At 37.5% G+C, this 27,891-nt stretch overlaps 1 protein-coding gene and 1 long non-coding RNA gene across 13 annotated transcripts; one reads left to right on the forward strand and one right to left on the reverse strand.

Annotated features, from left to right (window-relative positions):
- Nucleotides 1-940: 940 nt before the first annotated feature.
- Nucleotides 941-4,204, reverse strand: LOC121875999. The gene is made up of 2 exons (XR_006090701.1): nt 3,960-4,204; nt 941-1,809 (listed from the first exon to the last, which is right to left on the reverse strand). It is a non-coding gene; the product is annotated as an uncharacterized LOC121875999 (long non-coding RNA).
- An 81-nt stretch (nt 4,205-4,285) lies between these two features.
- LOC121875996 (protein bric-a-brac 2-like) lies at nt 4,286-27,475 on the forward strand. Of its 12 annotated transcripts, none has more exons than XM_042380842.1 (8): nt 5,334-5,928; nt 10,062-10,444; nt 14,701-14,833; nt 21,477-21,602; nt 21,881-22,002; nt 23,531-23,661; nt 24,745-25,420; nt 26,066-27,475. In XM_042380842.1, the coding sequence occupies exons 2-8, from the start codon at nt 10,088-10,090 to the stop codon at nt 26,096-26,098; spliced, it is 1,578 nt and encodes a 525-aa protein (XP_042236776.1). In that variant the 5' UTR covers nt 5,334-5,928; nt 10,062-10,087; the 3' UTR covers nt 26,099-27,475. The 12 variants fall into 12 exon arrangements, with proteins under 12 accessions (XP_042236773.1, XP_042236775.1, XP_042236776.1 ...); XM_042380845.1 differs by lacking the exons at nt 10,062-10,444; nt 14,701-14,833 and adding exons at nt 16,951-17,151; nt 17,568-17,832 and having other exon boundaries at nt 5,349-5,928; XM_042380847.1 differs by lacking the exons at nt 5,334-5,928; nt 10,062-10,444; nt 14,701-14,833 and adding exons at nt 6,391-6,534; nt 16,951-17,151; nt 17,568-17,832.
- The last annotated feature ends 416 nt before the right edge of the window (nt 27,476-27,891 follow it).

Here is a 27,891-nt window from a genome sequence, read left to right on the forward strand (position 1 = left end):
TTGACCAATGAGTCTCGGGAAGTTGAAGGGAGTTTGAGTGACAGAGATACACGTCCACCCATATGGGTACGAGGTGAGGAGAGCTCAAAAAGGTCAGTGGCGTACTCGAGATTTTGGTAGATAGTTTTGACGTGCTGCTCCAGGGTCTGGGGACAGAATCAGGTGGCTGAGGGTTCATGAAGCATCAGGGTTTCCACTTGGTCCTTCAGGATGGATCCCACATGTTTAAATCTGGTGAATTACCTGGACAGTCGTTGTTCCCAAAGAAATTCACATTATTGTCTCTAACAGCGGTTGGGTTTAAAGAGCCTTCATGCAAGGGGGCTTTGTCATGCAGATAAGTCCCCTTTACGACGTCTAGAACACTCGCAGGGTCCTTCACGAATGATGTGCTAGATGTTGATCTCTTGGTGAAAATACGCTCTGTCCCAGATTTGATCCATCACCCACATCATGTGGCCGGCAGTGCAAAAGACATAAATATCCACACAGGCAGGAGATCCGAGTAACTCCCAGTAAAGCTCTTTATTGGGAGTCTTTGACCATATCCTGTCACTTTGGGAATTTTATTTTCTGGTCACGTAAATAAAAAACTTGTCGGTGACACTGACCTTTTCTCGTCACTCCTCACCTCCTACCCTTGCAGACTCGAAGTCATCCACCAAGAACAAGGAGGCAACACCAACTATTGAGAGATTTCGTTTAGATGTAAAATTAAATTTTCTAATACTGTATATGGCACATTTAGTTTTTATGTACCTGTATTGGTTACATCTGTGCTGGGAAAGGGTCAACTATTGTTTGGCAGTCTGAATTAAAACGATAATTTTTGTTAAAAGATATACTGTACTGTATTGTGTTTTACATTATCATTCATGTTCAAGTACTGTAAGATATTTATTTGTATTATATGAAAAAAGAAATACAGTTTCTAAAAAAATCATCTTCAAGATAATTTATTCATAACTATTACACGACAGGAAATACCAACTACAGTATAAACTTGCCTTAAAAATAAAAGACTAACCTTATACAGTATTGTTGTTTTAAAATATCAGAGTAGTTCTTCTTTAATATCTATATCATTTTCTTCTTTAAGAGAGATACCATCCATCACCCACAACTCGGTGTCACTTCCAGTTTTAGTTTTCACGTCCAAACACTTGTAGCAGGGAAGACTACACCTACAAGCCTTCTTAACACCATAAACTTTCATGTGTTCCTTTAACACAGCCTTATAATGAAACATCCTTCCACATTCTGGACAAAGAAAAGGTTTTTCACATGTAAGACACTTTTTAGATTTCTTATCAGAATGTTCCATCATATGAAGCACAAGATAAACTTTCATATTAAACTTGACCCCACACACTTCACACGTCAAAGGTCCGTCAGACCCTTGTGTGTGTATCCTTGTGTGTGTTACCCTGTGTGAACTAGAAGTAAATCCTTTGCCACACTCTTTACACTTATGAGGTTTATATTCTTTGTGCAGTTTCATGTGATGAGAAAGATGCGATCTCCACTCAAATGATTCTTCACAATGATCACACTTAAAAGGTCTATCATTTGGGTGTGTCCACATGTGTCGAGTAAGATTCACCATTTTATAGAATTCATCTCCACATTTCGTGCATTTGTACAGGTTTTTAGTTTTTTGTGACTCCATCCTTACAAGAATAATTGCTGATGGAAAGACCACTCTAGTCAGCTCTACAAAGCTATGACAATCTGACTTATACTAAATATAACATAAAACATGGTAAGCACATATTGTAGGACGGCTACCCCTCACAGTCTGCACCAAACCTGGAAGAAAAAAGATTAGAAGTATAAACTGACCAATTCAACAAGTTACACACATTAGTATCTTAGCAAACAATACAATTCATTAAAATTAATTTGATAATAATTAGTAAAAGAGTAATGTTGCCACAAAGACTAATTTATGAACCTTTTTTGCAGACTTCTAAACTCACAATACTGTACTATACAGTTTACTATACCATTAAACATTCAACAGAAAAATAATGTTACCAGCACAGTGTTAACCTTAAAATACAAATACTTTTTGAAAAATATGACTTGGAGGAATAGAAGATGAGTAGGAAGTAAAATAAGGAGAGATCAATATTAATCACTTTAGTATGAGGATTTATTCCATCACTTTTGAGACCATAGTGTATAAAGATCACCCTCTTTTATACTGTACACGTTTTACTACTACAGTACTGTATGACAAATTTAATTTATGCGGTGGTTAAGGTTGACACGTAAACAAGTGCAATTGACATTTTTCATACTTGCCATGCATGATGCATCATGGGAAAATATCTTGCACACCCGAAACTTCTTGTTCTCCCTTCACACGTTCTCTCAGAATTATAAATTAACGTACTTTGTCTTAACCACATTACCAATAACAGAGAAATACCCAATACTGTACTGTATCAGAATCATAGGTCATGTCATTAGGGTTGCATAGTACAGCTCCTCCCCGACTTACGATGGGGTTAGGGACCCAAATCCAGGTCGTAAGTCGAAAATGCTTAAATAATACATAGAAAATCTAAAATGGGTGTCTCTTTTTCTTCTCAGCATCACAAAACACTCACTTATAACCTTGCCAGCAATTTTAAAGTGAATTACAAACGAAAATTTTGCCTGTGTACTGACTTTGGAACTCAAAAATATGTAATTTGACCAAATTTTGGTACGACTGAAGCAGGTCGTAAGTGCAGGTGGTCGTAAGTCGGGGAGGAGCTGTATATGATATTTTTGGAAGAGTCATTATGAAAAGTAATTACCAAAACATTATACTTCATGAGATCCTTAATTACTGTAGTGTGTCAAGGAGCACCGTATATACTTTACCTATGTTGAAATTTGTAGTAAAAAATTTAAGATTACAGCTGCAAATGTGTGAATTTTAAAGGAAAAATAATTTTTCTTTGGAATTATTGACTGAGGTGTGAAACAGGTGTAAACAACTACTCTACTAAGTAAGATTAGAAAGATAACCTTGGAAAGCCAAAATAATCCCCCCCCCCCCCGACCTCTCTCTTCATATTACTTCATTATAATAATCATATAATGTCTTAGTTCCTGTTCATCAAAGTCTTCCTCTAGTAATACTGAATAATTGTTTTTGGTTTCAATTTCATATTTTATCCCTGTCCCTGTTTTGAGCTTACCTAAATCCCATTTAATTTTGTCCATCGAGACTTATGAATCTTTAATGAATTAGAACATAATCTACCAGTACAATACAGTAATTGATTCCAAATACTAGTCGAGGTTAGGTTAGGTTAGGTAAGGTTAGGTTAGGTACATGCACTTGATCTATTAACTCAGATTAAATTAAGTTTACCAATTTTTTGTGACTTTGTGACACCAAATACTAGTCGAGAAGTGATTAGCAGTCTGATTTATTCATCTAGGACCATCATTTGACTTCATTGCGGCTACATTTGGGTAATTCCTCGCTCCGTCGGTACATGCACGCGATCTATTAACTCAGATTAAAGTAAGTTTACCAATTTTTTGTGACTTTCTGACACCAAATACTAGTCGAGCAGTGATTGGCAGTCTGATTTATTCATCTAGGACCATTATTTGACTTCATTCCGGCTACATTTGGCTACATTTGAGTAATTAGTCGGACCCGTCTTTTAATTTTCCTTCAAATATTTGCATACTTACCAGCCTCATATACTAATGTCCTCACATTCCATATACTGTACCTATTTTGATTTTGTGCTCATACATTTATATATAAATTAGGTTTGTGATTTGTGGCGGAAATGAATATCAAATTCGTTCGAAACTCATCAAATATCATCGGGAAAACATATTGTTAATATCCAAACAAAGACCGGTGCATTAGTAAAAATTGACCAAAGGTTCTATCTACTTTTGGTACAGTACTACAGTATATTACATAAAGGACAATACTCTACCTGTGGAGTTGTTATTGTTCCTTCAGGTGAGGCTCAGGTGTTGTTATTAAAGGGAGCTCTTAAAATACTTAATGTAATGATAAAAACATCTGTGGAAAACTGAACAAATCTTTTTGGTGGTAATGCTGGTCTCGGAAACTACACAAATAAGTCTGAATAAAACGAGTTGTATAGAATAGTTTCGGAATATTTAGTATACTCTCTCGGGTGTACTGTGGTGACTAACCGCTCGGTCAGTCTGGTGTTTGTTACTGTGGTCGGGTTCTTGCTGGCTGTTCTCCTCACTTTGTTTCCTGATTGTCCTCTCCTCTTCAAACATCACGGATATGGCGTCAAGGGGCTATAGGAAGGGCATGAAGCTCAAGTCACTGAGTCTTGAGGAGAAGAACAAAGTTTTGGACCGAGTGGATGCTGGGGAGTCTATGCGTTTGGTGTGTGAGGAGTTTGGGATTAAGTCCAGCACATTCTACGACATAAAAAAGAGTAGGGACAAGATTCGGAAATACTCTTTAAGTTTGGAGGATCCTGGCAGGTCAAAAAAGGTGCAGAAGAGGATCAAGCCTACAATGTTTGTCGACTTAGATCAAGCTGTATATAAGTGGTACAAGCATGAACGTGCGTCAGGCATTAATGTACGGGGAGTGGATATTCAGAACACTGCAGTGAGCCTTGCAAAACACCTCAAAATACGAGGGTTCCACGCAAGTGCAGGTTGGCTTTTTAATTTTAGAACCCGTCACTGCTTGGTGAATTGGAAAGATGTTGGTGAGGCTGCCAGCGCCACTGTGTCACCTGCCATACCTCTGAAGCTTACGTTGCTTGATTCTTCGCCTGCGGTGCTGGCAAGTGTTACCTTTTTAAATTAATAATTACATAGGTAAACGTTTATTTTCGATTGTCCCCGTATTTAGATATCCAACCTAACCCAGGAACTATAATCTAGCCTAACTTGGAAAGGGGGCGTAGCTCCCTAGACCCACTTTCTGGTGGGGATTAAAACCCTAAAATTCCCGGGATGACCGAAAGTAAAATAATACCATTACATGTACACGTATATGTTTTATTGGTGGGAGGTGCCTTGGTAATTCGTCAAGGCCAGAGCCCCATAGGTACTACTGCTTCAGAATTTTACATACAATACACAGGATACTAACGCCTACTCCCACCCCTCCACTTGACGTAACCAATAGAGACTTTGGCAATAAATAATTTGTGGCAACACTTTAAACGAACTAATGAAAGCTTCAGTAACTTTACCATCTTAGATCCTGTTAGATTGTAGGTTAGGTTTGGTGCATTCCTTTCGAGTGCTATCAGAATTATGTATTGTAGTTACGGACTCGACTTTAAAAGACATGAGACAAAGCAGTGCCTTATATGGACATTTAAACATCACGTTTTCGTTCTTCGTTAAGTCTTAGCTTTGAATTTAGTGCACGAGAACAAAATACCTTCTTAGTTATTTCACACAACCAGAGTACTCTAGTATAATGTGGGGTTCAATAAACGCTCACAATTTTAATATTTTACAAATATTCCATACTTGTTTTTGATACTGTTAGGGGTTAACTTAGAGTGCGGTTACCGGTAACTTAAGCTTCAATAAAACTTTTGCTCCCAGACATAACAATTTACCCTTTTAGCTAGTTTCAACCAAGTTTGTCTGAAGTACGTATACAGTAAACCCTCTCAATGACATTCTCAAAACTAGGAAATCGTAATAACATATGTATTTTTGTCCGGTATTGAATTCCTCCAATTAGCGGACCGAGCCAGTAAAACCCGTTTTAATGGGAGGGTTTGTCCGCTATCGACCACACGGCGCAGCTGGCCACTCACAGCGTGGCTGAGCATCCCAACCGTACGTGATTGGCGGACTGAAAGATGCTGTGCTGTGATTGGTGGATGGCTCCCAGTCAGTGTCTCACGTTAGTTTGTGTCTTATGCCGTTGTGTTCACGAGTATTTCCGTATGTTAAACATTGCTATTACTGCTTTTTATACGCGAGTGTGCTAAAATTAAGGGACCATGTCAAAAGTTACTCCACAAAAGGGCAAGAGAGTGCGTCTCTCAGTAGAAAAGAAGCTTGAAATTGTTGAAAAGCTTGAAAAGGGAACATCTGTGTCTTCCATTATGGCGGAGTATGCTATCAGCAGGACTCAGGTCTACGATATTCGTGCTACTAAGAAAAACCTCAGGGACTACAGCCTTAAAACCGAAACATGTGTAACAACCAAAGAAAAGAAGAGTGCCCTTTCAATAAAATCAATAAAAAAACCGAAGTTTTCCACAATTGACGAGGCTGTGTATGACTGGTACAGAGAGCAGCGTGCTGAGGGCGTACCAGTGAGGGGCATCGAGTTGCAAGCTGTAGCCATGCGCATCGCTTCCATATTGAACATTGAAGGGTTTCAGGCCAGTGGTGGGTGGCTTCAAAAGTTCTCAGCACGCCACAACATCAGCAATCAGCCGATTGGAGGCGAGAACAGTGCACAGTATGTTGAAGAGTCAGACCAGCTGCGTCTTGACAACAGCTTGCTGGAGGTTCAACTGTATACCGCCGATGATGAAACAGGTCTGAACAAGTGTCTTGGATCACATGGAGTTTTATACACACACACACACACACACACACACACACACACACATATATATATATATATATATATATATATATATATATATATATATATATATATATATATATATATATATATATATATTGTCTTATACCATTAATCGCCAATGAATCGATAAACGAACTAAATTACTTGATAAATAAATATCTAGGATTTCCATATATATTTTGTAAATACAGTAAGTAGTTGTTACGAAGCTAAATACTGTACAGAACATGTGTAATGAGTTTAGTACCGAACGCTATTGTGATTTGTTAGATGAGGGATCCGGCCTAAGCTCTTCTTTTGGTGGATTCCTACCAATCATTAAACCTCAAAAATTTGGGAAGTTATTAAGTAGTACTAGGGGGGGACATTCAGTAAGTGGTAACTCGGCGAGTGTCAGGCCGGATCATAGTTGCCATTTAGCAATTTTGTACTCAACAAAAAAAAATATACGAAAATATGGAGAAAAAATTCCAGGAGTTCTCTTAGGTCTCAGGGACAATGTGATGATATGTGCCAGTCTTTATACTGTATTGCGCATATATGTTTTCCTTGATAACTTGGGATGAAATCGTGAGATAATATCTACCGTTCTGGCAGCATTAGCGGCTGTGGGTAGAGTGAGAAGTTGAGAACGCAGTCATAGTACAGTAGTCAACACAGACCAGCTTCTATCTCGGCCAAACAAGATGGTACAAACGTCAGATCATGAAGGAGAAAACTTCAAAGGCGGGAGGAGCTTCTGCTGAGGGGTCCGACTAATTACCCAAATATAGCCGGAATGAAGTTAAATAATGGTCCTAGATGATTAAATCGGACTACCAATCACTTCTCGACTAGTATTTGGTGTCAGAGTCACAAAAAATTGGAAAACTTACTTTAATCTGAGTTAATAGATCGAGTGCATGTACCTAACCTTACTTAACCTAACCTAACCTCACCTTGACTAGTATTTGGTGTCACGAAGTCAAAAAAAATTGGTAAACTTAATTTAATCTGAGTTAATAGATCAAGTGCATTTACCTAACCTAACCTATTCTAATCTAACCGAACCTAATCTAACCTAACCTAACCTAACACAACACTCTTGCGGCTAGGTCTTCGCATATTTAGACACGAAATGCGACTAATTTCAGGTTTGTTTAAGTCTTAATTTTTGCACTTACAGAACTGTAATCAACTTATTCACCCTTACTTAAAGTATCTTATGAGTAATGATTTTAAGGTTTCAATCATATTTGAGTGAGTAATAATATTGTTACACAAAAGTCACCAACGGCTATTGAAATCGGGCAGCACCCACTTAAAAAGGCCAGAGCCAAAACAGGTTTCAACTAGGCGCGATCCTTTTAAATTCTTTCGCGCCATACTCTGTTTTAGGTCCTATCCTGTATACTACCGTATATAGAATTATTTTTATTATTATATCACTATTTTTCTTATTGCCTTACATGCCCCCAACTCTTCAATATTAATCAAAATATTCTCCACAAGCGGCCATGATCCTTGTATTTACCCACTGTTTTAGTGGGAGAAACTCGCTGATTGTTTGTTAGCTATTCGGGTGCTGCACATGCTAATGCCTGTTCAAGGTGTTTGCTTTTCCCTCTCAAGGTGTCATGCGCATAAGTCAGCAGAAGAGTCTGCGCAGACAGAATAGCTAATGCGTTAGCAATTCCGTGCATCTAAATGTGGATTGAGAGACAGAGTTGTCAACAGCACTATTAGCAACAGAACGAGTTTTAATAACTAGCCAAGTACAGTATATATGTAATGAAGAGCCTAAATTGATAAGTTAAATTAAAAAATGAAAATTAAGACTCACTAAGCAATGATTCACACCTACTGGTTTGTAGACTGACCTGTCCAGTATGGGTGAGTCCTCTTAGGTTGGGATCCTGTCCAGATCCCATTGACATGGATGCTCAGTAGTTCACATAACAGTGGACACAAACCTCTGACATTGACATGGGAGAGGATGAGCAGTTTTACATTTGCCTTTGCAGCTACTGTGAGCTGTTCACTAGATAGCTTACTGGAGGGTATCGGCTATAGGATGAGTATTGGTACATCTCTATTTTACAAATCCAACTTTCACATTAGGGTGGTTTTTTTATGATAATATTGTACACTGAGTTTTGCCACAATATTTTTATCAGTACTTATCCCTATGAAACTGAGAATAATCCAGGAAAAATCTATAGTACAATGCAGTGCTGAAAAAATGTGAAAGCATTGCTGAATATACGAAGTGGCCCATTGATGCCTTTTCACTGGAGCCGACAATTCTGGAATGAAAAAAAAAGTCATTGTTGTGCATTTATGGCACAAACAAAATTAATATACAGTAACCAGTTGTAAAAATAATAATATACCCTGTAGTTGCTTGGTGTAATGGATTGGTATTGTATAATATACTATTCCTGTAGCTTTCAGAACTGTGAGGTGCCTGGGTTAAGTTACAATAGCTTTATTGTATAGCAGAATAGATGGTTAATGGTGGGAGGTAGAATCATTTGGAGATCAGAGTATGAGACTGGTACCTGGTGGCATCTGGCAGCAGTGTTTAGTAGATAACGCTGTACATGTATTGAAGTGTTGATGGAAACAAGTGTACCAGCAGCGACACTGTAAGGTTTATAATTAGTGTTTTATTTGCATAAGTTGCCTTGATGTTTATTTGGGGCCGTGAGAGTAGTCACCTGGGGTAACTTTCAAGATGTTACCGGTACTTGGCCCTGAGGAGAAACAAGTAACATATGGCATTTTACCTCGAATCTTTAGCTTAATTTGAGCAATACAGTACTGTATTAATTTCAAAAGCTATGTGAAAATAATATTTTATTTATACAAATAAAAGTAGATAAAGAGAATAAAGGTACAGTGCTGGGCTGTTTAGTCCTTCAGACAATAATTATTTATAAACCAGCCTTTTCAATAGTGACTACCATCAGCTACTCATCAACACCACCACTGTATTTTCTGTAAGAATGAGAAACTAAACCGATACCATTGGCTACAGTGTAATGCATGTTTCTGTGTGATCTGCTAATGAGATCATTAGTGGAAGTTTATAAGGGTGAGACTCGCTTATCTGGCTAGACCCCAGCACTGACCTAGTGGCTCCTGCACCCCACTTATTCGCCATTCTTTGCAGCTGTAAGACCATCATAATGCTTAAGAGAATTCAGAAGAGTCTCTCTGGGATTCTCAATACAATGAAGGCATGACAAACAGTAACTGAGAAACATGCGCTTCAAGCCTTAGGGTGCGTCCTGTCAACGTCTCCACTAACCTCAAGTAACTAGAGCTCGCAGGATACAGTAGTTGATTTCCACTTGCCTGGAAGTTGGCAGTCACTCAACTTTTCTGTCTCCAGTGTGTTAGTGGAGCGGGCAGTTGTAATTAGCAGCTCAGACTGGTTGACTCATAATAGTCGGGTTTGAAATGTATCTTATTACATATTTTATGTTTACAGGTTCACATTAATGTCTAATAATCATTATGGCTGGATCAGATAAGTGGTCTGCAGATACAATTACAAGGTTTCTAGAGGAATATATGAAACATCCCTGCCTTTGGGACAGTAGTAATGAATATCACAAAAACCGAGATGCAAGAATCACTGCTGAACGAGAAATTTTAAAGGAACTTAACATGGAAAATGTGGATGTGAAGGTGTTTCGAAACAAAATTAAAAACATAAGGAACACGTACAGGCTGGAGGTGCAAAAAGTCAACACAAACAAAAAGAGTGAACACGGAAGAGAAGTCTTCTACACCACCAAACTGACGTGGTTTCCGCTGGCTGACCAATTTCTGAAGAAAACGCTGGAGTATAGAGACACACACCCAAGTTTAGTAAGTTTTTATTCTAACTGTAAACATAATACAAAAAAGTCCCAGCTTTTCACTAGTCGTCGTATAATGTGTGGCACCATCATGCACAGTAAATTTATTTTATTGCTTGTGATACGGTCCTGCACTTGGCAAGATTTTTACCCAACTTCAACCATATTTTTTTTTGTAAAATTGTCTAGGTGTCTTTGAAAAGACCTTTATTTTGGGGTAATGGAAGAATTACAAAACGTTATTGTGAACCATTTACTTTAGGATGTAAAATTAGATTTGTTAAGGTGATTTGAAGAGTGTGAAAAATTTAGCCAAATTGAGAAAGCATTAAGTTTGTTACATTGACAATGGAACATTTGAGTGACAATTTTAAAGAAAACAAAACACTGTAGAGTCAATATACTACTGGTAAATATTTATGGTACCCAAAATGGGAACGTGCCAATGATTATAAGCAGAGATGAACAGTGATGTATTGTACTGTATTTGACATTACAATACTCAAATATGCATACAATATTGTACTCTTACATGAAAATTTTGTAGAAATGTTATAATAATTAAATTAATTTTACTTCAAGTACAGTATTGTATATACAAGTATATTTAAATACTGCATATTAAAAAGTAATTCATATAATTACACCATTTGTATTGTTTAGATTTTTTTACTGTCAACCAAACAACATCCCCAGAAAAATTAATTAATTAAATCCGATATAAATCGTAATAAATGCGTCCAGTGAAAATGTTGTTCGTTTCTTGACATGTTAACATGTGGACGCTCCCACGTAGCAGACAATGTGACCCCAAAACATGGTCATCGCGAGAGATCCCACTATGCCGTAATTACAGTAAGTATTTTATTTCTTAGCCTACCGTAGATATGTATTTTTACCCCATTACCTGTATTTCCCTTTTCTTTCTTGCTCAGCAATTAACAAGTAATTTATGATCGAAGGATGGGCTAAGAAAAAAATAAATGCTACAATGTTGTTGCTTCAGTATTATTACTCGGTATCATCCGCATAACACCTGAAAATTTGGTGCAATTCCATAAAGTCCTTCTGGTGCTGACTGTCTCCTCCCCTGTAATACTTTAGAAGAGGGATATGGATTAATGAACAACTTGACTTTCAACCTAATTAACATCTTTGTTAAGTAGCCTCCAGACTAAGCAGACCACTCCCTTCTACGAGAGAAAGACTCCACCCAACCTTCAAACACTGTTAATAATACTGTACCACCTGCCACCATAACCTTCATGTTCCCGATGGTTGGGATCGCTGTAGGTCTGTCGACTCTTATGGCTGTTAGAGTCTTGACCCGTCTTTGTCTGTAATATATTGATAACCTGCTGAAGGCAGTCCTTGTGTTTGGACCAAATTTTAGTGTTCCCCGACTTCTTAATTTCCCCAGTGTGGGTTTCTCAGTGCCAGACAATTAGACATACAACAAGTAACTACTGTACTGAATAGTGACATTAAAAATGCCATTTAAGCGTTCTAGTGTTTCTTACCATTATGATCTGCCCAGTGACATTTCGGGCAGTTTCATAGCAAAATGCAAACACTGTGGAAAAGAAATGAAAGGTTCATCCAAAGCCACCAGTAATCTTCTTAATCACATCAAGGTAAGAATGCTGTTTATCCCCACGCTCCACTTATACCATTTCATCAGATGAAAGTTAGTAATGATCATATAAGTATTTATATAGACTCATAAAAGGGAGTATCACACTGGTAAATTTTTTCCTGTTCTTGGTTTTAATTTCTCCAATCTCGTTAAAAACTGACTTTTCCAGCCACGCTCAGTTGTACTGTAGTAGCACTGTTCGCATATTGCCGTCGCTCGGAATTTTGGAATAAAATAACAAAGATTGTGGGTTGTTCAAAAACGTCATTTTAAGCTATTCTTGAGATACACTGGATGTATGAAACCCCACAACACTCAGCATTCCCTCACTTTATAAACAAAGTCTACCTACAGTATTTACCTAATGGCCACCCACTAGAGGTGGTTATGCTAAGGGAAGGAGGCCAGTGGCCTGTGTAGGATCCCTCCATTGTTCTTGATAATTTTGTCAAGTGCAATTTTGAAGTCCGGTACTGTTCTTGATTCCACAGGTTGGGCTGGTAAACCCTTCCATAGGTGTACCACCCTCTGTGTGAAAAAGAATTTCCTTAGTTATATTTGTTCTGCATGATAACTAGGCAAATTTGTAGTTGTGTCCCTTCGTGTTAGTAGTGCGTGACATCTCAAAGAAATGGCCTGAGTTTACATTTTCCATTCCTTTCAGGATTTTGAATGTTTCGGTGAGATCTGCCCTATTGCGCCTTGTCTGAAGGGTTGTTTGTCCCAAGGCCCTCAATCTACAGTATACTTGAATAATATATTTGACATAGCTAGTTCTGAAATCATATTAGTCTCTGTGTTGCACCTTTTTCTGGATGTAGAGTTTCTATGCCTGTTACAGAAGTCCAGACTGGGACATACTTGAGATTTGTACAGTTGAAGGAGTATTTTCTTATCTTTGTATTCGAAGTTACACTTAGCTTTTCTCACTTCTGCTCCCACTTGTTGTGCTGCCTTCAGTGAATGATTGTCACAATGCCTAGATCTTTCTCCTTATTTACAGTATCCAGGAAAGTGATGTTAGCAGTGTAGTTGTTATTAGGGTTGTTGTATCCTAGGTGTAGGATCTTGCATTTCGTAATGTTAAACGAGTATTTGCCGGTCTCATGACCATTTGAAGAGATTATGCAGGTTCTTTCTGAATTGGTGCCACATAATCTTGTCTTGCTACTTTCCCAAATAACTTTGTGTCATCCATAAACTTGACAACGTGGCTTGGTATACTGTATTTTCATCTGTCATTTATGCAGATCACAAACAGGGTGGTCCAAGGATGAACCTTGTGGTACTCCACTGAGAACTTTTTTTTTTCAGAATGTACTCCATTTAATACCACTCTTTGTTGTCTGTCTTTGAGCTAGTTGTTAATCTACTTCAAAATTGTGTCTGAATCTTAAGAGGCTAGTCATGCATAAGGGACTTTGTCAAATGCCTTGGAAAAATCCATGCACAACACATTGACTGTTAAGCCACATAGTCTGTCACAGTTTCAAGGAATGTGAGTAAGTTTGTTAGGCAGGATTTTCTATCCATGAGACCATGTTGTGATACATTGATTAGAATGTGCTCAGTCAGGTGTTGGATGGTGACATCCCTCAAAGTTTTCCCAAAGAACTTTCATATATCTGATGTTACTCTGATCAGCTTGTAGTTTTCTACTGCACTTCTCCCACCCTTCTTGTATACTGGGGTGACATTGGCTGATTTCCAGTCCCTAGGTGCTTTACTTTGATCCAAGGATATCTTGGATCAGAGCCTTAGTGGGGTGTAAATCTTGTTTGCCGTGTCCTTTATCACCTTGGTTAGTGTTGTCCCTGAACTCTTTGTCATGATTTTCTAGGCAAATTGTCAGGTTAAGGGTCATATACACATTACTATACTGTACTGTGTGTTTATTAAGTCACTCTACATTTGTGATGTGTAACTTCTCTTTCTCAACATCTGTACCTTGTCCAAATATTTGGTGAAGCCTAAAAATTCATGCTGGCTGTACTCAGTGGATTTAAACAAATGTAAAATGAAATGTTATCTGTAATTTTCATTTGTATGTACAAAATAATATTTGAATGATTATATGTTTACATTAAAATCATTCAAACAATTTCCTAATAATTTGTTTTAATGAACTCAATGCCACTTACCGTAATAAAACCTCAATGGACCCGGAATGCAGCCAAGACTTGCCTGAGAACTCCCGTACTGTACTCTACTATACTAGCTGTTTTCCTCAGATCTCAGTGTGATAGCCCCTTAACGTGGGTGTACTGAAGGGAGGGACTAATGAGACTGGTGAAATACAGGGAGTAATGAAATTCATGGACAGATTTCTGTATTTAGTTCATACAGTGAATGCTTAAAAATTTTGCAATTACCCCGGTATGTTTTGGTATTTTTTATTGGTACATGCAGTGTCAATATCAGTGGTCCATCCAAGTCTTGGGAACACCCCTGCTAGTTAATAGTGCACTGCATATGAGTGTTAAGAGTAGGCAAAGAATTTGGATGTTGGCAGCTGCTGCCTATTGAATGTTATTTTAAGATTATATATTGTAATCTTTTTTTGCAGAACATTTTAATATTGTTTAGTGTACATACAGTAGCATACTAATTCAAATTTTTTACAATTTCAGAGACTTCATCCATCTATCAACATCAACAACTCATCATCTACTCTCACTAAGGCCACTGTCAACCCTGACCAAAATACACCAACTTGTAAGACAACACAGAATCTACTTTCTGATCAACATGATGAGCTTCACAGTAAGTTTATCAAAGTACAGTACAGTACTACAGTATGGTTAAGTGTAAACACAAGAAGTTCATGAAACATTATTACTACATTGAAAGTTGTACAGTGGCAGCTTCTCTTGGCTGGGTGTAACCAGTTGCTTGTGTCTACAGTGCTGTACCGAAGACCCGTGTGGTGCTAGTCCCTGGTGGCGCTTTGGTTTATGAGGAAAGCAAGATTTATCTATACTGTACTGTGTCAAAGTAATCCCAGGACCCTGCAGTTAGACTGGATTTCTTGAAAATGCCTTGTATACACTTTAAAAAGAAAAAACTATAGCAATCAAATCATCATTTTCTTGGAAATGTTTACTTGATGACTTGCCGTTTCTTCGTCGATGTGTTCACTCTCACAAACACTGTGTATTGCATAGACCCATTACTGGAGTGACATATGGGACATAGAAGAAAAAAGGATACTGTACACTTTTTATGGAAGGTTTGAATTTATGTTTGTGAGAGTCTTTGGTCTGGTATTTACATGCGGAGCTATCCTTAGGAGTGTTTTGTCCAGTTCATCCGATTATGTTAACTTTGACGATTAATTAATTTTAAGTTTATAAGTCCATGTTGTTTACCGGGGTAAGTCAGATAATAACTGGGAAGGGATCCTCACACAGCAAGACAGTGCCCCATGGTCTGCTGCTGCCTGAATGAATGATATGAAAATATGTCTCTTTATTTACAAACTAAAGGTGAAGAAGAGGTCACGGCTGTGAAGGGGTATTTGTCTTATTGGAATTATTAACCATTATTCATGATGGGGTTAGGTCCACCCCTAACAGCAGGGGGGTCCTATTTTCTCTAGCAAGTTGTGGCTTCCCTGTCAGTGCTACATAAGTTTAACCTAACAGTTCCCTGTGGTTTGATCTTCCCAAAGGAACAGTTATTATTGGACTGGGTGTTTTTATTCAGCGGGGCATCATGAAGCTTTAGTGTACAGTGGTGGTAAAAACTCACTAGTTGTCAATGAAGTGAGACAGACAGTGACAACAGACACATATAACCTTTGTTGCATTTATCTCCAGTACAGTGTATCATCTGTTTTCCACACACACACACACACACACACACACACACACACACACATACACATGAGATGTGTACCATATATTACTCATAATAACTGAGTATTCAAGGCATCTTAATTGTAGGATCTGAGACATGACCAAGGGGACAGTTAACACTGACCATGGCTACAGCCTCCTTACATCTTGTTCAACGTAAATATTTTCTTCATAGGAATAATAAAATATTAAGAAAACAATAAGGTTTTATTCATCTTCAGATTCATGAACCAAAATAGTGTATCGTGATGATGAGTGTTTTATTATGAGGCATTTACTGCAGGAGGTTACTATAGGTACTGTACTGTATGTTCTTGTTGTGAGACGGGTGGTGGTGTCATAATGTTAATTTTCAGTACTTATTTTGGTTTTATTTTCTGTAATTTGACTGATTTATTCTTTTACTGTACCATTTTTATTTAATGTACAGTATTATAGTATTAAGAAAATTTTGATACCATAGAAAATGTTTGAAATCTTAAAGACATAGAAGATATTTATCATAAAACTGTTTTAGATGTAAAAACAGTTTTTGTTTAACAAAAATAAATATAACACATTCACCGTGAATTAATTTCCTTTGATCCGTTCTAAAAAGTTGGTGTCAGGTATTCTGTTTAGAATAGATTTTATCAATTGAAATATTGTACATACCTATATAAACACTTGAGCAATAATGAGTGAGCTGCTGCCCCTCCCGACCTGGATGATAACTTAGTTGTTAAGATTCCTTTATATTTGTTAGCTTTGAAAAGATTTCACTTGTAATCTTTGATTAAAAATCTATGATCATACATTTATAAATATTCTTCTGGGAGCCAGTGTTTCAGGTGAAGGAGTCTTGGGTTTAGTCCAGTATTGTGGCCACATCTCCCGATGGTTAACCTTTGGCATGTGAGAGACGGGGATTCTTGGGGACCTTACGTGATGGGAAATACTGTACCTCTGATTCTCTGCTGCGGATAACCAATCTTCATCTCTTCATCCCTTCTTGGTGTAATAATTGTGATCTCCCATTTTAAGATGTTCCAGTAAAAAGGAAACAGAAAAGAGAACAAAGAACCAGCAGAAATGGATATAATAAAACATCCATTGCTGGATGGTAAATATTTCAAGATCATCTCCCAGAGTGGCCATAAAATCAGATGCATCTGCATGTTGTGCCCTCACAAGATTATTGCAGCTTCTCTATCTACCACATCAAACCTACACACACACTTGAAGGTCAGTGCAGAAATTGGTTATTCCAGTTAAACTCTGCTTAGTAAGACAATACTGAATCAGGCAACCAGAATGTAAGATTAGTTTGAATGAAGTGGCTCCAGAATCACTTGGTAGGTTAAAAGGGACTTGGCAGTAAAAGGAGAAATTAAAACATATAATACTATTTTTTGGCCATCCTCCTGTAGCACATTTTATGACAATGTTTTCAGATTGAATTTTAGAGTTTAGTTTTTTCTCTGATGTCATAGTTATATTCTTCAATGAAAAAGTTAAGTTTATGAATACTGAATAGTTAAATAGATAATTTGTTTTTGTTTTTTGTAATTATTAATACCACAGGAATATCCATAAAATCTAGAATTGCAGTGAAAGGTTATAAGTCAAAAGAGTCAGTTGGTATTTTACTTTGTTTCCAGCGAGCACATCCTGGATTAAAAGATGAAGTGCTGCAGTATGTGGCCGACCAGCGATTGCTTCACAAACTAAGGCGAGTTGATAATGAAATCCAGTCACTGTCTACTGAGATGCCAGAGCAGGGTACAGATGCAGCAAATATATCTTGTGGAAACATTGACAAGCTTATGCTGGAGGATGTTTCCTCGGTAAAAAGACCCTGTGTTGTAGTGGGGATGGATCCTTTACCAACTGTGGAGCAGATTGACTGTATAAATCATGTTCAGAGTAAGTCTTGTTTATTTTGAAAAGCTAATCTCTTGCTGTCCGAATCACACTACAGTACGGGATAAATGATTAGCTTTATTATATGTGGTCAGTTTATCTTACACTACAGGTACCTGCAGTAAGAAAGTTGGTTAAAGTAACTTGTGGTTATACATGATTGTGTTTTGTAATACTGTACATATAAAACACGAGTGGTTCAGTTATTGAGGATACCAGTTTTATAGTTGAGGATCATTAATACAGTTAAGGGTTGTTCTACTTGTAACTTATCTTGACAGTGATTAAGCTGTATTACTGTAACCATGTCATGTAACTATGGATGCTTCACCATGATGTATTTGGATATGTATTTACCGTAAATATATTTTCAAAGTAAAGTACTTAGTATTGATTACAATCCTTGCTTCTGTTGACCGTTCAAAATACATTCAAATGTATTTACACTAATCTCTGTGTATCAGTGCTTTTATCCTCTGCCTGCATATGTGCAACCATTACTGAACTATGATATGTCTGATTTTTGCAGGGATGGCTTATTGCACAGTATGTACTTCAGTTTGTCAATGTTCAGTGACTTATTCATGTTGAAATCAAATATGATCCACCGAATTATTGTTTGAATTTGTTGGAGAGGATGGCATGGAGTGATATTGTTTGGGGATGTGTGTTTGTGTCGGTGGCTCATGTTGTGGTGTTGGCAGGGCTAGACGATCTTGTTACCTGTGAAGTTGTAAATGTGTTTGTGAGTGCATGATCCAGAGAGTTAATAGGATAAGTAAATACTAATATTTTTGTGCTCTAAGACCTTGGTTGCTGAAGTGCAGTATAACATAGTAACATCAATGAGTGTAGGGGTGTGTTAAACATGAGTGTAGAGGGTGCATTAATCATGAGTATAGGAGCGTGTTAAACATGAGTGTTCGGGTGTGTTTAACATGAGTGTTGGGGTGTGTTAAAGTGTGGTAAACACGAGTGTTGGGGTGCATTAAACACGAGTGTTAAGGTGTGTTAAACATGTGCGTTGGGGTGCGTTAAACACGAGTGTTAAGGTGTGTTAAACATGTGCGTTGGGGTGCGTTAAACATGAGTGTTGGGGTGCGTTTAACCATGGATCAACCACTTAGGCTGGGATTCATCTGATAGTTTGTCTTATTGTAAATCATTGAGCATATTTTAATAATTCCCATTTTATGATGGAGAGATCTGGTCATGTTTGGAAAGTAGCTGTTCATATTTTTATTTTGCTGCAGTTGCTAGTTGATAACAAGATGGCTTTGTCTTGGGGCACAGCAAGCTGTTGTTGCCTAATTGTAAGTTGAGTCTCCTGTCAATCGGTATTTTGGAATTCTGGATTCAATCTGCTATTTATACATGAGAAATGATAGTCCCAACTGAATTCAAGATTTATACAGTACAGTATTAGAAGAATTAGATTTGTTACTGAGAAATTTGACTTAATTTCTGTGTAAATGAGTTCACCAGGAGGCTGTAGACATGATCACGGCTCTGTCCATGAAAGAGATTTGCCTAATAACAACCTGTTGAGGTATCATTAAGGCTCTTATTATTGGGTATTTGTAGATGATTTTAGGGTTATGGGAGGAACTCCTCATTCCTGGACGAGATGCTTTCAGCATAGTTTGTAGTACATTACTGTATGTGTAAACCCCCAGCCAGTTTACCTACTGCTCGTACACTGTTGTAGTGCATCACATCAGTTGGGTTCTTAAGATTTTAGGTCATATTGTTAAGATTCAAATTGTGTGACATAAGGAGGAGTCTTTGACGATGCAGAAAAGAATGGCAAATTAGATTTGTTTTGGGATTTACAGTTTGAAATATGATACTGTACCAGTTTGTAGGACTTGGTGTGATGCAGGATACTGTATGGCTTTGAATAGCTTCTGTGGATTACATTACTTATTATACTAGTTGTATATTGACTAATTCAGCAACTGCCTCCTGGGGTCATTACCATTCAAAAATTTCACATGAACTTGTGTCTGATTCACAGAACTATGAGTAGGTGTAATATTACAGCGAGAGCCACGCTTTGCCGCTCGGTATCAGGAGTTAATGTCCCACCTTTTCCCCACTGTTGCATTTCCATTATAATTTGTATCAAATCAACAGTCGACAGTGAGTTTGTCGTGAAGCGTCGTAACACCTCAAATGCAAACTGGTAGTTCAGTAGCGTGTACGCTAGCAAAGAGTGTCGGCAGAATGTGCATGTTTCACCACAGTGGTATGCCAGTAATCAAATTGGCTGTGAACACGTTTATATTCTCAGAAGAAGAATATATAAGGATATGCTGTTCGTGTACAGGGTATGTAATGGAAGCGACTGCTGCCGTTGAAGAATATTGGCCATGTTTTCCGGCACAGAAAAATCCCTGATCGGTATGTGTTGTTTTCTAACGTTTATTGACATATGTGGGGAAAATGGGTCCTTTCCCAGTATGGTAATGGCCACTGATCTTCCTGAATGATGAAATGCAGATCAAGAAAACATCTTTCTCATGGTACAACTCGCTCTACACACTAGTACAATCCCCGGAAAATGTCTGGCTGTCTCTGTATTCTGCACACGACAATTTGGTGAAAATTACACACTGTAGGACTGTATTCCTATCACATTCAGTGAGTTCAACACTTGAAACCTCAGAACATGTTTTAGCAGCTGCTGTTCTGATGGTGGTTTGATACCTCACTTTTGTAACTGAATTTTATTCTCCACCGAGGCACAGTGTACCCCGACGTAGTAAACAATTCCGGCAACTCACATACGGCCACATGACAACCCAGATGGAACAGTAGAAAGTAATTACCAGTATTGTTTTTGTGCAAATGATGGTCTGGCACCATTGACAACAAGCTAATTGGAGCATTCATGTTAAAGGAACATCTGAGAGGTGGAATTTGCGCCAGGTTTGTGGAACATTAGTTGCCGTCCCTGTTGGAGGACGCTTTTCTGCTAACACGTGCACGAATGTACTTCCAGCATGATGGAGCGCTCCCACATTTAAGTATTGTAGACTCGTGACTTATCACATGTTCCCCGATCGATGGTTTGGCCGGGGCATTCCGCAGTTGGCCACATGAAGGACATGGTGCGTGCTTGCAAGACAGACACTTGAATTGAACTACTTCATTGAATATTTGATGCTTGAGATTCCTCGTTGGCTTATACAGTCCATGGTCAAACGATAAAGGATGTGTGTGTGTGCGTGTGCAAGCTCTAGGCAGCCATGTTGAACAATTATTACAGTGAGCAGTGCTAAGCCACTATACAAACTGTACAATGTCAGAATATGTTATAATTTAATAAACACAGGTAGCCTCATATTGTTCATATCTTTTACTTATTCTTACATCTACCAGGTGTTTTGTTACCATTGAGAGCCACACCCACACTCCTATAATGTTTAGGAATGATAATGATCTCGGGAATCAGCTGCTAAGTTTTTGACATGTGATGCCCCGTATACAATATATAATGTTACCATACAGTACAGTACAAAACAATAATTTAAGATGATGCCGCAGTGAATTGGTACAAGTAGTTTGCTGTTGTTAATCCAAAAAAACAGAATCATTTATAACCATGAATTCATTATTTATCAATATGTGTGTACTTCTTGCAGATGCTGTGAATTTTGGTGACGTTGATATTGACTATGAAGAATTATCCGACGCTCCTCCAGTCAGTGAGACATTGGATTCGAGCCAAGTATATCCCACCTCCAGTACTGCCTCACCACCAAACAGCGGTAGGAGAATTTGATGAGTTGGTATTTAAGAATTATGTTTAATAACCTGATGCCTGGCAGAGTTTCTTGCTCCCAGTACCTCTGTCAGTTTGAGAAGTGACAAATATATTACACCTCATACATTTGGCTTGTCTGTGTTTGTTGCCTCTCTTGAGTACAGTAACAAGGCTTTATGGAGAACATACTAGTCCTATGTTATTGCAATATGGTGAATAATATATCTTATGAGTCCTATGTCTGTAGGTAACTGCTTTTTACAAGATATTTCTCTACCACAGAACAACTGTATCGCGTCCACTATCAGGATCATGTTTCAACGATACTTGCCGCCCTCGCCAAGGATGAAGTGTTTATGGATGTGACTCTTATTGCTGAAGGTCGACCCATCAAAGCTCACAAGGTTAGTCAGATTGTTGTAAATACTTATTCTGTAAATTATAAGTTACTGTGTAACCCCCATTTTAAGTTGACCTTGATCATGACAATAATGTATTTCCCTTCGATTCTTGGCACATTAATGTTCAGTCACTTAAAACACATTATTATTAAAGTTACTTCAACACACCACCACCATAATACCCCAACACACCACCATCTCCTCCTTGGTGTTCGAGGACGTATACAGTAAGGTACTTCCTCTTGACTGAAGGGGTTAAGGGGGGGAGTTACTTGTGTGTTGTAGGATGGTGTGGGGCATCATTGGAAGAAGGTGGCAGATTGACTCCATTTTCAGTGGTTGTGGGCCAGTTGATAAAATTTGTTCCATGTTATAATGACAGTAAACATAACCTCTCCCCCTCCCCCCTCCCCTTTTTTTTTCTCTTATTAAAACTCTTCAGTAATCATTAGAACTGGCCTCTTATGCTTATTAAAAAAAAAGATATAAGAAAATATATGGGCTTTTGCTCAAAATCTCAATACAGTATGTGTACACCTGTACTCCTGAACATGCTGATTAAGGATCTGTTGTATGCATTTTGATATCTGTTAAATTACTTGTCCAAATGACATCTCAAAATTTTTTATTACTTAGTAAAAGATGTTAATAAGTCGAATAAAACAAAATTAAGTAGAATTAAACAAAATTGTTCCCCAAAGATTGAAGATACAGTACAGCACACTGATATATAGAACAACACTACAGTCTCTGTAGTGACCTAACTTGACCTGAGTTCAGTAGTGCAGGTTAGCAGGTCATAATCATCCTCGTGGTTATTGGTTGCTTAGTTTTGTATTACCTTTATAGGGTAATTTGTAGAGATAATATTTTGGTTCTTAGTAAGTAACTTGGTCTGGCTTGGTAAGATGGTGTAAAATTTTAGTCGCGGCAAAGGAGCGAGTTGATGTATAACTGTGATCTATTGTGACTCAGTTGCCCTTAGTCTTCAATGACAACACCTGTCTCGTTGGGAAACTGTTTAAAATACTAATGGGAGCAAGTTGTAGGTACAGGGGTGACAGTGTGCACCACCCTTTATGAGTTGTGTCAGCATAGACCAGAGGTTTGGCTGACAGTGTGATCACTCACTTCAGCCTCAGCCATAAAATGTGATTTTTAAGAATCTTTTTATATTTCTAATATGAACCCCAAAATTTAAGTCATCGTCAATAATCGATGAATGATACATATTTTAATTGCATTTATTTTATCTTGAAAAGGTAGAGAAAATTAATATTCCTCTGATTTGTATCATTATCAGTACTTAGTGCTATTTAAAATGTTGAAGACAATCATACTAGCTTTACCGCCTCACCATTATCAGTCCAGTGGTTTTACTTTTAGCTGAACAAAAATTTAACTGCGCGTTTTGCTAACTTGTAAATGTTGGTGATACTTAAACTTTACTTATACTGTATGTTGTATTTGTTATGTGGTAACCTCATATTACCTTTGATTGTTTTGATTGCTCTTCTTATTTTTATTGCAGTCTGTGCTGTCAGCGATGAGTCTTTACTTTCACGATGTGCTGCGAGATAATCCCTGTCAACATCCAATCATTATTCTGCCTCATGATGTCCTCTATGAAGAACTTGTTGATCTTGTAACTTATATTTATAAGTAAGTTCAATACAGTATCTCATAACTGCTTGTGAGGTAGCTGTTAGAATTAACTATGAGAGTCAGGTCATGAGAAAACACTTCCTCAAGAATACAATTGTGTAGTTAAAATGATTATTGCACAAGTTTTTGGTGGCAAGAACATAAATTGCTGCTGGGATAAACAAACAAAAATATATTATCAATCCTTCATGTGCTCTATAACCCTAACCAGCTTATTATACTCTCATCTGTTGGGCATAACCCTCCCATTCATAACCTACCTTATCATGGAGTGTAATGATCACCCAGCTGTGAATGAGTACCTAAATTTACTGTGAATTTGAGTGCAGTGTTGGGCTTTATGTGGATTGAAGGCTGAGTTCAGTTTACAGTCTGTTGTATTCACACCACCTAATGGGTCATCAGCCCTATGGTTCTGTCAGGCTGTACATCTCTAGTACCTCTCCATCATAGCTCTGACCCTCTACTCTTCTGTATGGGTTGGAACAGCTACTCCATCATGCTGACAACAACCCACACATGAACATTCCTTAACCAATATCAATGTTTTCTTGCCACTTGTTAGCTTTCTGTGCATTACTGTATCATTAACACACTTTTTTTATTTACATTTTTGTTAGGCACAGCTTCCAAAAATCTAAATTCCTTTACAATATATATTCTGCAACTATTCAGACACTGGGATGATCTTTCTCTCTCAAACCCCATGTACAGTATAGTGTATAATTGTTTTTATTTCTTGCATACATTTACCTTAATAACTTTAAAGTAAACATTTGAATTTATACTGTTAATCTTTTTGTTTCTGCTGGCGGCACATATCCACACATTACTATTCCTTGATAATGATGCACATCAAATCCATTCTGCTTTATTATTTAGAAAACTATGAGAAAGATTAGTTGAAGTTCATTTAATTTACTAAAGCAAAGTACTGTCTAACATCTATTTTTAGTGTGTGGCATTATTACTCAAGTAGATGATGTGTTTTGTTATTAGATTTGAATGAAGAGAAGAAAAATATGTAATGAACTGTCAAGTGTCAGTGTTGGGTACTAAGATGTAAAATTTGTATTCCAGAGGTGAGATTACTGTGGCATTAGATAAGGTGTCGTCAGTGCTGAGAGTCGCAAAGATTCTTCAGATTAACGGAATGGCCTCGGTCAGCTCTGTCTCTGTGGATGGCTCCTCAGATGCTCATTATACTACATCACCAGAAACTAAACCTTTCAAAAATACTTCACAAGGGTTTAGGCCACAAAACATTCTCTCACGAGTGACTAGTCAGAATAACTCGGCTCAAGTAGACCATAAAAGTAATTTAGGAAGACCTGTAAAGAGAAAACAGCATCATGTTACCACTACACCAAGTCATCAAACTGATTTGTCAGTAACACAAAATGTAACCAAGTGTAAAAAATTCTCAAACAAACAAAACACATCGTCACTACGGTCGCACCCACAGACATTTTCTTCCACGTTGACAAATGTTTCTCCACCAGCGGCCAGTTTATCTAATAACTCGTTGACACTCACCAACGTAATGTATGAAGTTTCCTCGGTGGGCGGCACTCTGGTGAATGAGTCAGAAAGTATTCCAGGATTCTCGGAGACAACACCAGGGGACTCGGTTGTCATCCGCACAGCAAATAAAAGAACATTACCACCAGAAACTGACAGTTCAGCAACAGATCCACGGGCCAGCCACAACACGAACATGGATATGGCCTTTGTCGATATTGGAAATATTAAAGAGGTAAGTTTGTTGATTTTTATTTTATTTATTTTATTTTTGTGAATCTTTCTAATAGAAGAGTTGTATGAGTGTCCCATAGCCTAGTGGTCTGTGGCAAATGGCATGATAGACTAACCTGCACTCTCTCCAGACATGAACAATGGTTGTGAAAGCACGGGAACTTATCATTAAGAAGTTGGTCAGCATATTGAGTTTATTACTACCACTATACTCTTATATGTAGTTGGCTTCAGGTCTGGATGTAATTGGAGGATCAATTTTAAAGTCCCATGTTATGGCTTGGGTGACTTGGTGTCTCAGTGCTCACTACATATTGTTATAGACTTTTTAATAAATCTGAAGGTGGTTTTCTTGATAACAGGCATCGTTGTGTATGAGTTTGATGATTATTTGCATATTAATTCAAAAGAGCTCAAAGGATGGTATAGATATGGGTTCTTGTAGAAAGAAAATCACTTGAGGGGAATCTACTTGTTAAGACAGAAGAGATGATGACAAGTAAAGGGAGAGTTTGTACTGCCTCTTTATTCTAGACAGTTTGTTACTTTATTGGAGAAGGTTTGTAAGAGTGGAATTGGGAAGTTGTGACAGTACGCTGTTGTGTGTGTACTTCTCTTAAAGTCATCTTTTTTTCTGTTTCAACAGGAACTCATAGATGTTGATGAAGAAGAATTGTGAGTTAATTTATGAAAAAAGACCTACTAGAATCCAGAAGTTACAGCATTTAATACAGTTGAAGTATGTAGTAACACCAACCTCTACTGTCAGTCCTCATCACCACTGTAGAGGAAGAACTTGTGGCAGAAAGTTTCACTGAACAGTTTTGTGATATATTTGCATGATTATCTGCTGCACCTTTATCCTACAAAATTCAAGTTTATTTAGCACAAAATTTTTATTTCTTCATAATGTATAAGATAATTATATTACACTGGATAAAGCCAGTAAATAGAACATATTGGCTAATTTGTTTTGTACTCTGATATGTGAAGCAGACTAACCTGTGTAAAGTCTGGTCTGTGTGGAGCCATATGGGGTTACCTTTAGCCCGTTGGTTCATACCATACGCTTACTGACTCACAAACAATTATTTATTTACTGTATTTATATTTTGGTGCAGTACTTATTATTTTTTTATTTCAATCTTGTGGTTCAGTTATTGTACAGTACAGTGTGACAGTATCTTCATCACCGACAGACTGGTGATGGCAGGAGGTTGTGTTTGTGTCGCCCCCACATCAAGATTCAGGTTCAATCTCTTATAATTCTATGGAAAATTGTTTTGTTTCTTTTTTATTTAGAAACGGTTAATATTTATTTCTGTTAATTTAAAGAGGAGTAAAACTATCACTGTATATTTTCATAACATGGAAGGAGGAAACATATACTGTATACTCAAGACTATTTTTATATTGCAGTTTGTATCATAATGCCAAATGTGGATATGTATTACTGGCAATACTGTAGTGCTGATAGTGACATGAAAATTTAAATTTTTATGCAATATGTTTCTTTTCAATTTAATCAGTAAATATTAAAGTAATGTTTATTTACCAAGTATGGCTCCTAAGTTGTTTTTAATTTTCAATTTTTATACATTATGAACAAAGAGATGCATTGCTTTACCAAGAATGCATATTTATTATCAGAATAATAGTCTCAGTAGGCAAGTTTTTACATGTTCATGTTATTTGAGCATACAATAGTTCAATAGTTTTCCCAAAGACTTCAAGATGTGGGGTAGGATTGAGGTCAAACCTTTTATGCAAGAAAAATTGTCAAAAATTGCCATGAGGCTCATAAAGGTGCAAATATGTTATGAATAAGACATTGCTGTAATATCATGACTATCCACTTGTATACCAATGTCTTTTGTAGCCATGTTAAGATGCTGTTGAACTTGATAATTATTGGAGATAGTTTTGTTAACCCTAATTATGGGGGGGGGGGGGCTGAGAATTCTCCATTCCATTTGCATTTTTTTCTTTCCAAAGCTTCTTCCATAAATGTATCCAAATGTAACGAAAATAGACAAATAAAATGCACAACTTACAATAATGTTCATCAAAAGCCTAAACATTGGTCTAAAATTTGTGTAGTGGAGTATGTCTGGGCGACTCTCTCTCTCTCTCTCTCTTCAATACAAATTCTTCCCCTGCCTCTGAATATTCTCCACCATCATCCACCTTCTAGCACTGGTTAATGCTACAGGAAGGTGGAGGGAGGGGAGCCTCAAACCTTCACCAACCATTGTCAAGGAACACCCATCTGCCATAGTACACTGGAGCATGAAACTGTCTTGTGGAAGTTCAGGGCAGTAGTGTCAAGGATATAATGACTAATAGTTAATTGAAAATTGTGGTCAAGGGGGAAAAATACACAATGAACAGAAATTATATAAGAAAATAAGTTAACTAGAATCTGATGGTGAACATACAAGTTAACTAGAGTCTGATAGTGAACATACAAGT

The sequence above is a fragment of the Homarus americanus genome, unplaced genomic scaffold (genome assembly GCF_018991925.1).
Source record: "Homarus americanus isolate GMGI-L3 unplaced genomic scaffold, GMGI_Hamer_2.0 scaffold58535, whole genome shotgun sequence".
Lineage (NCBI taxonomy): Eukaryota > Metazoa > Arthropoda > Malacostraca > Decapoda > Nephropidae > Homarus > Homarus americanus.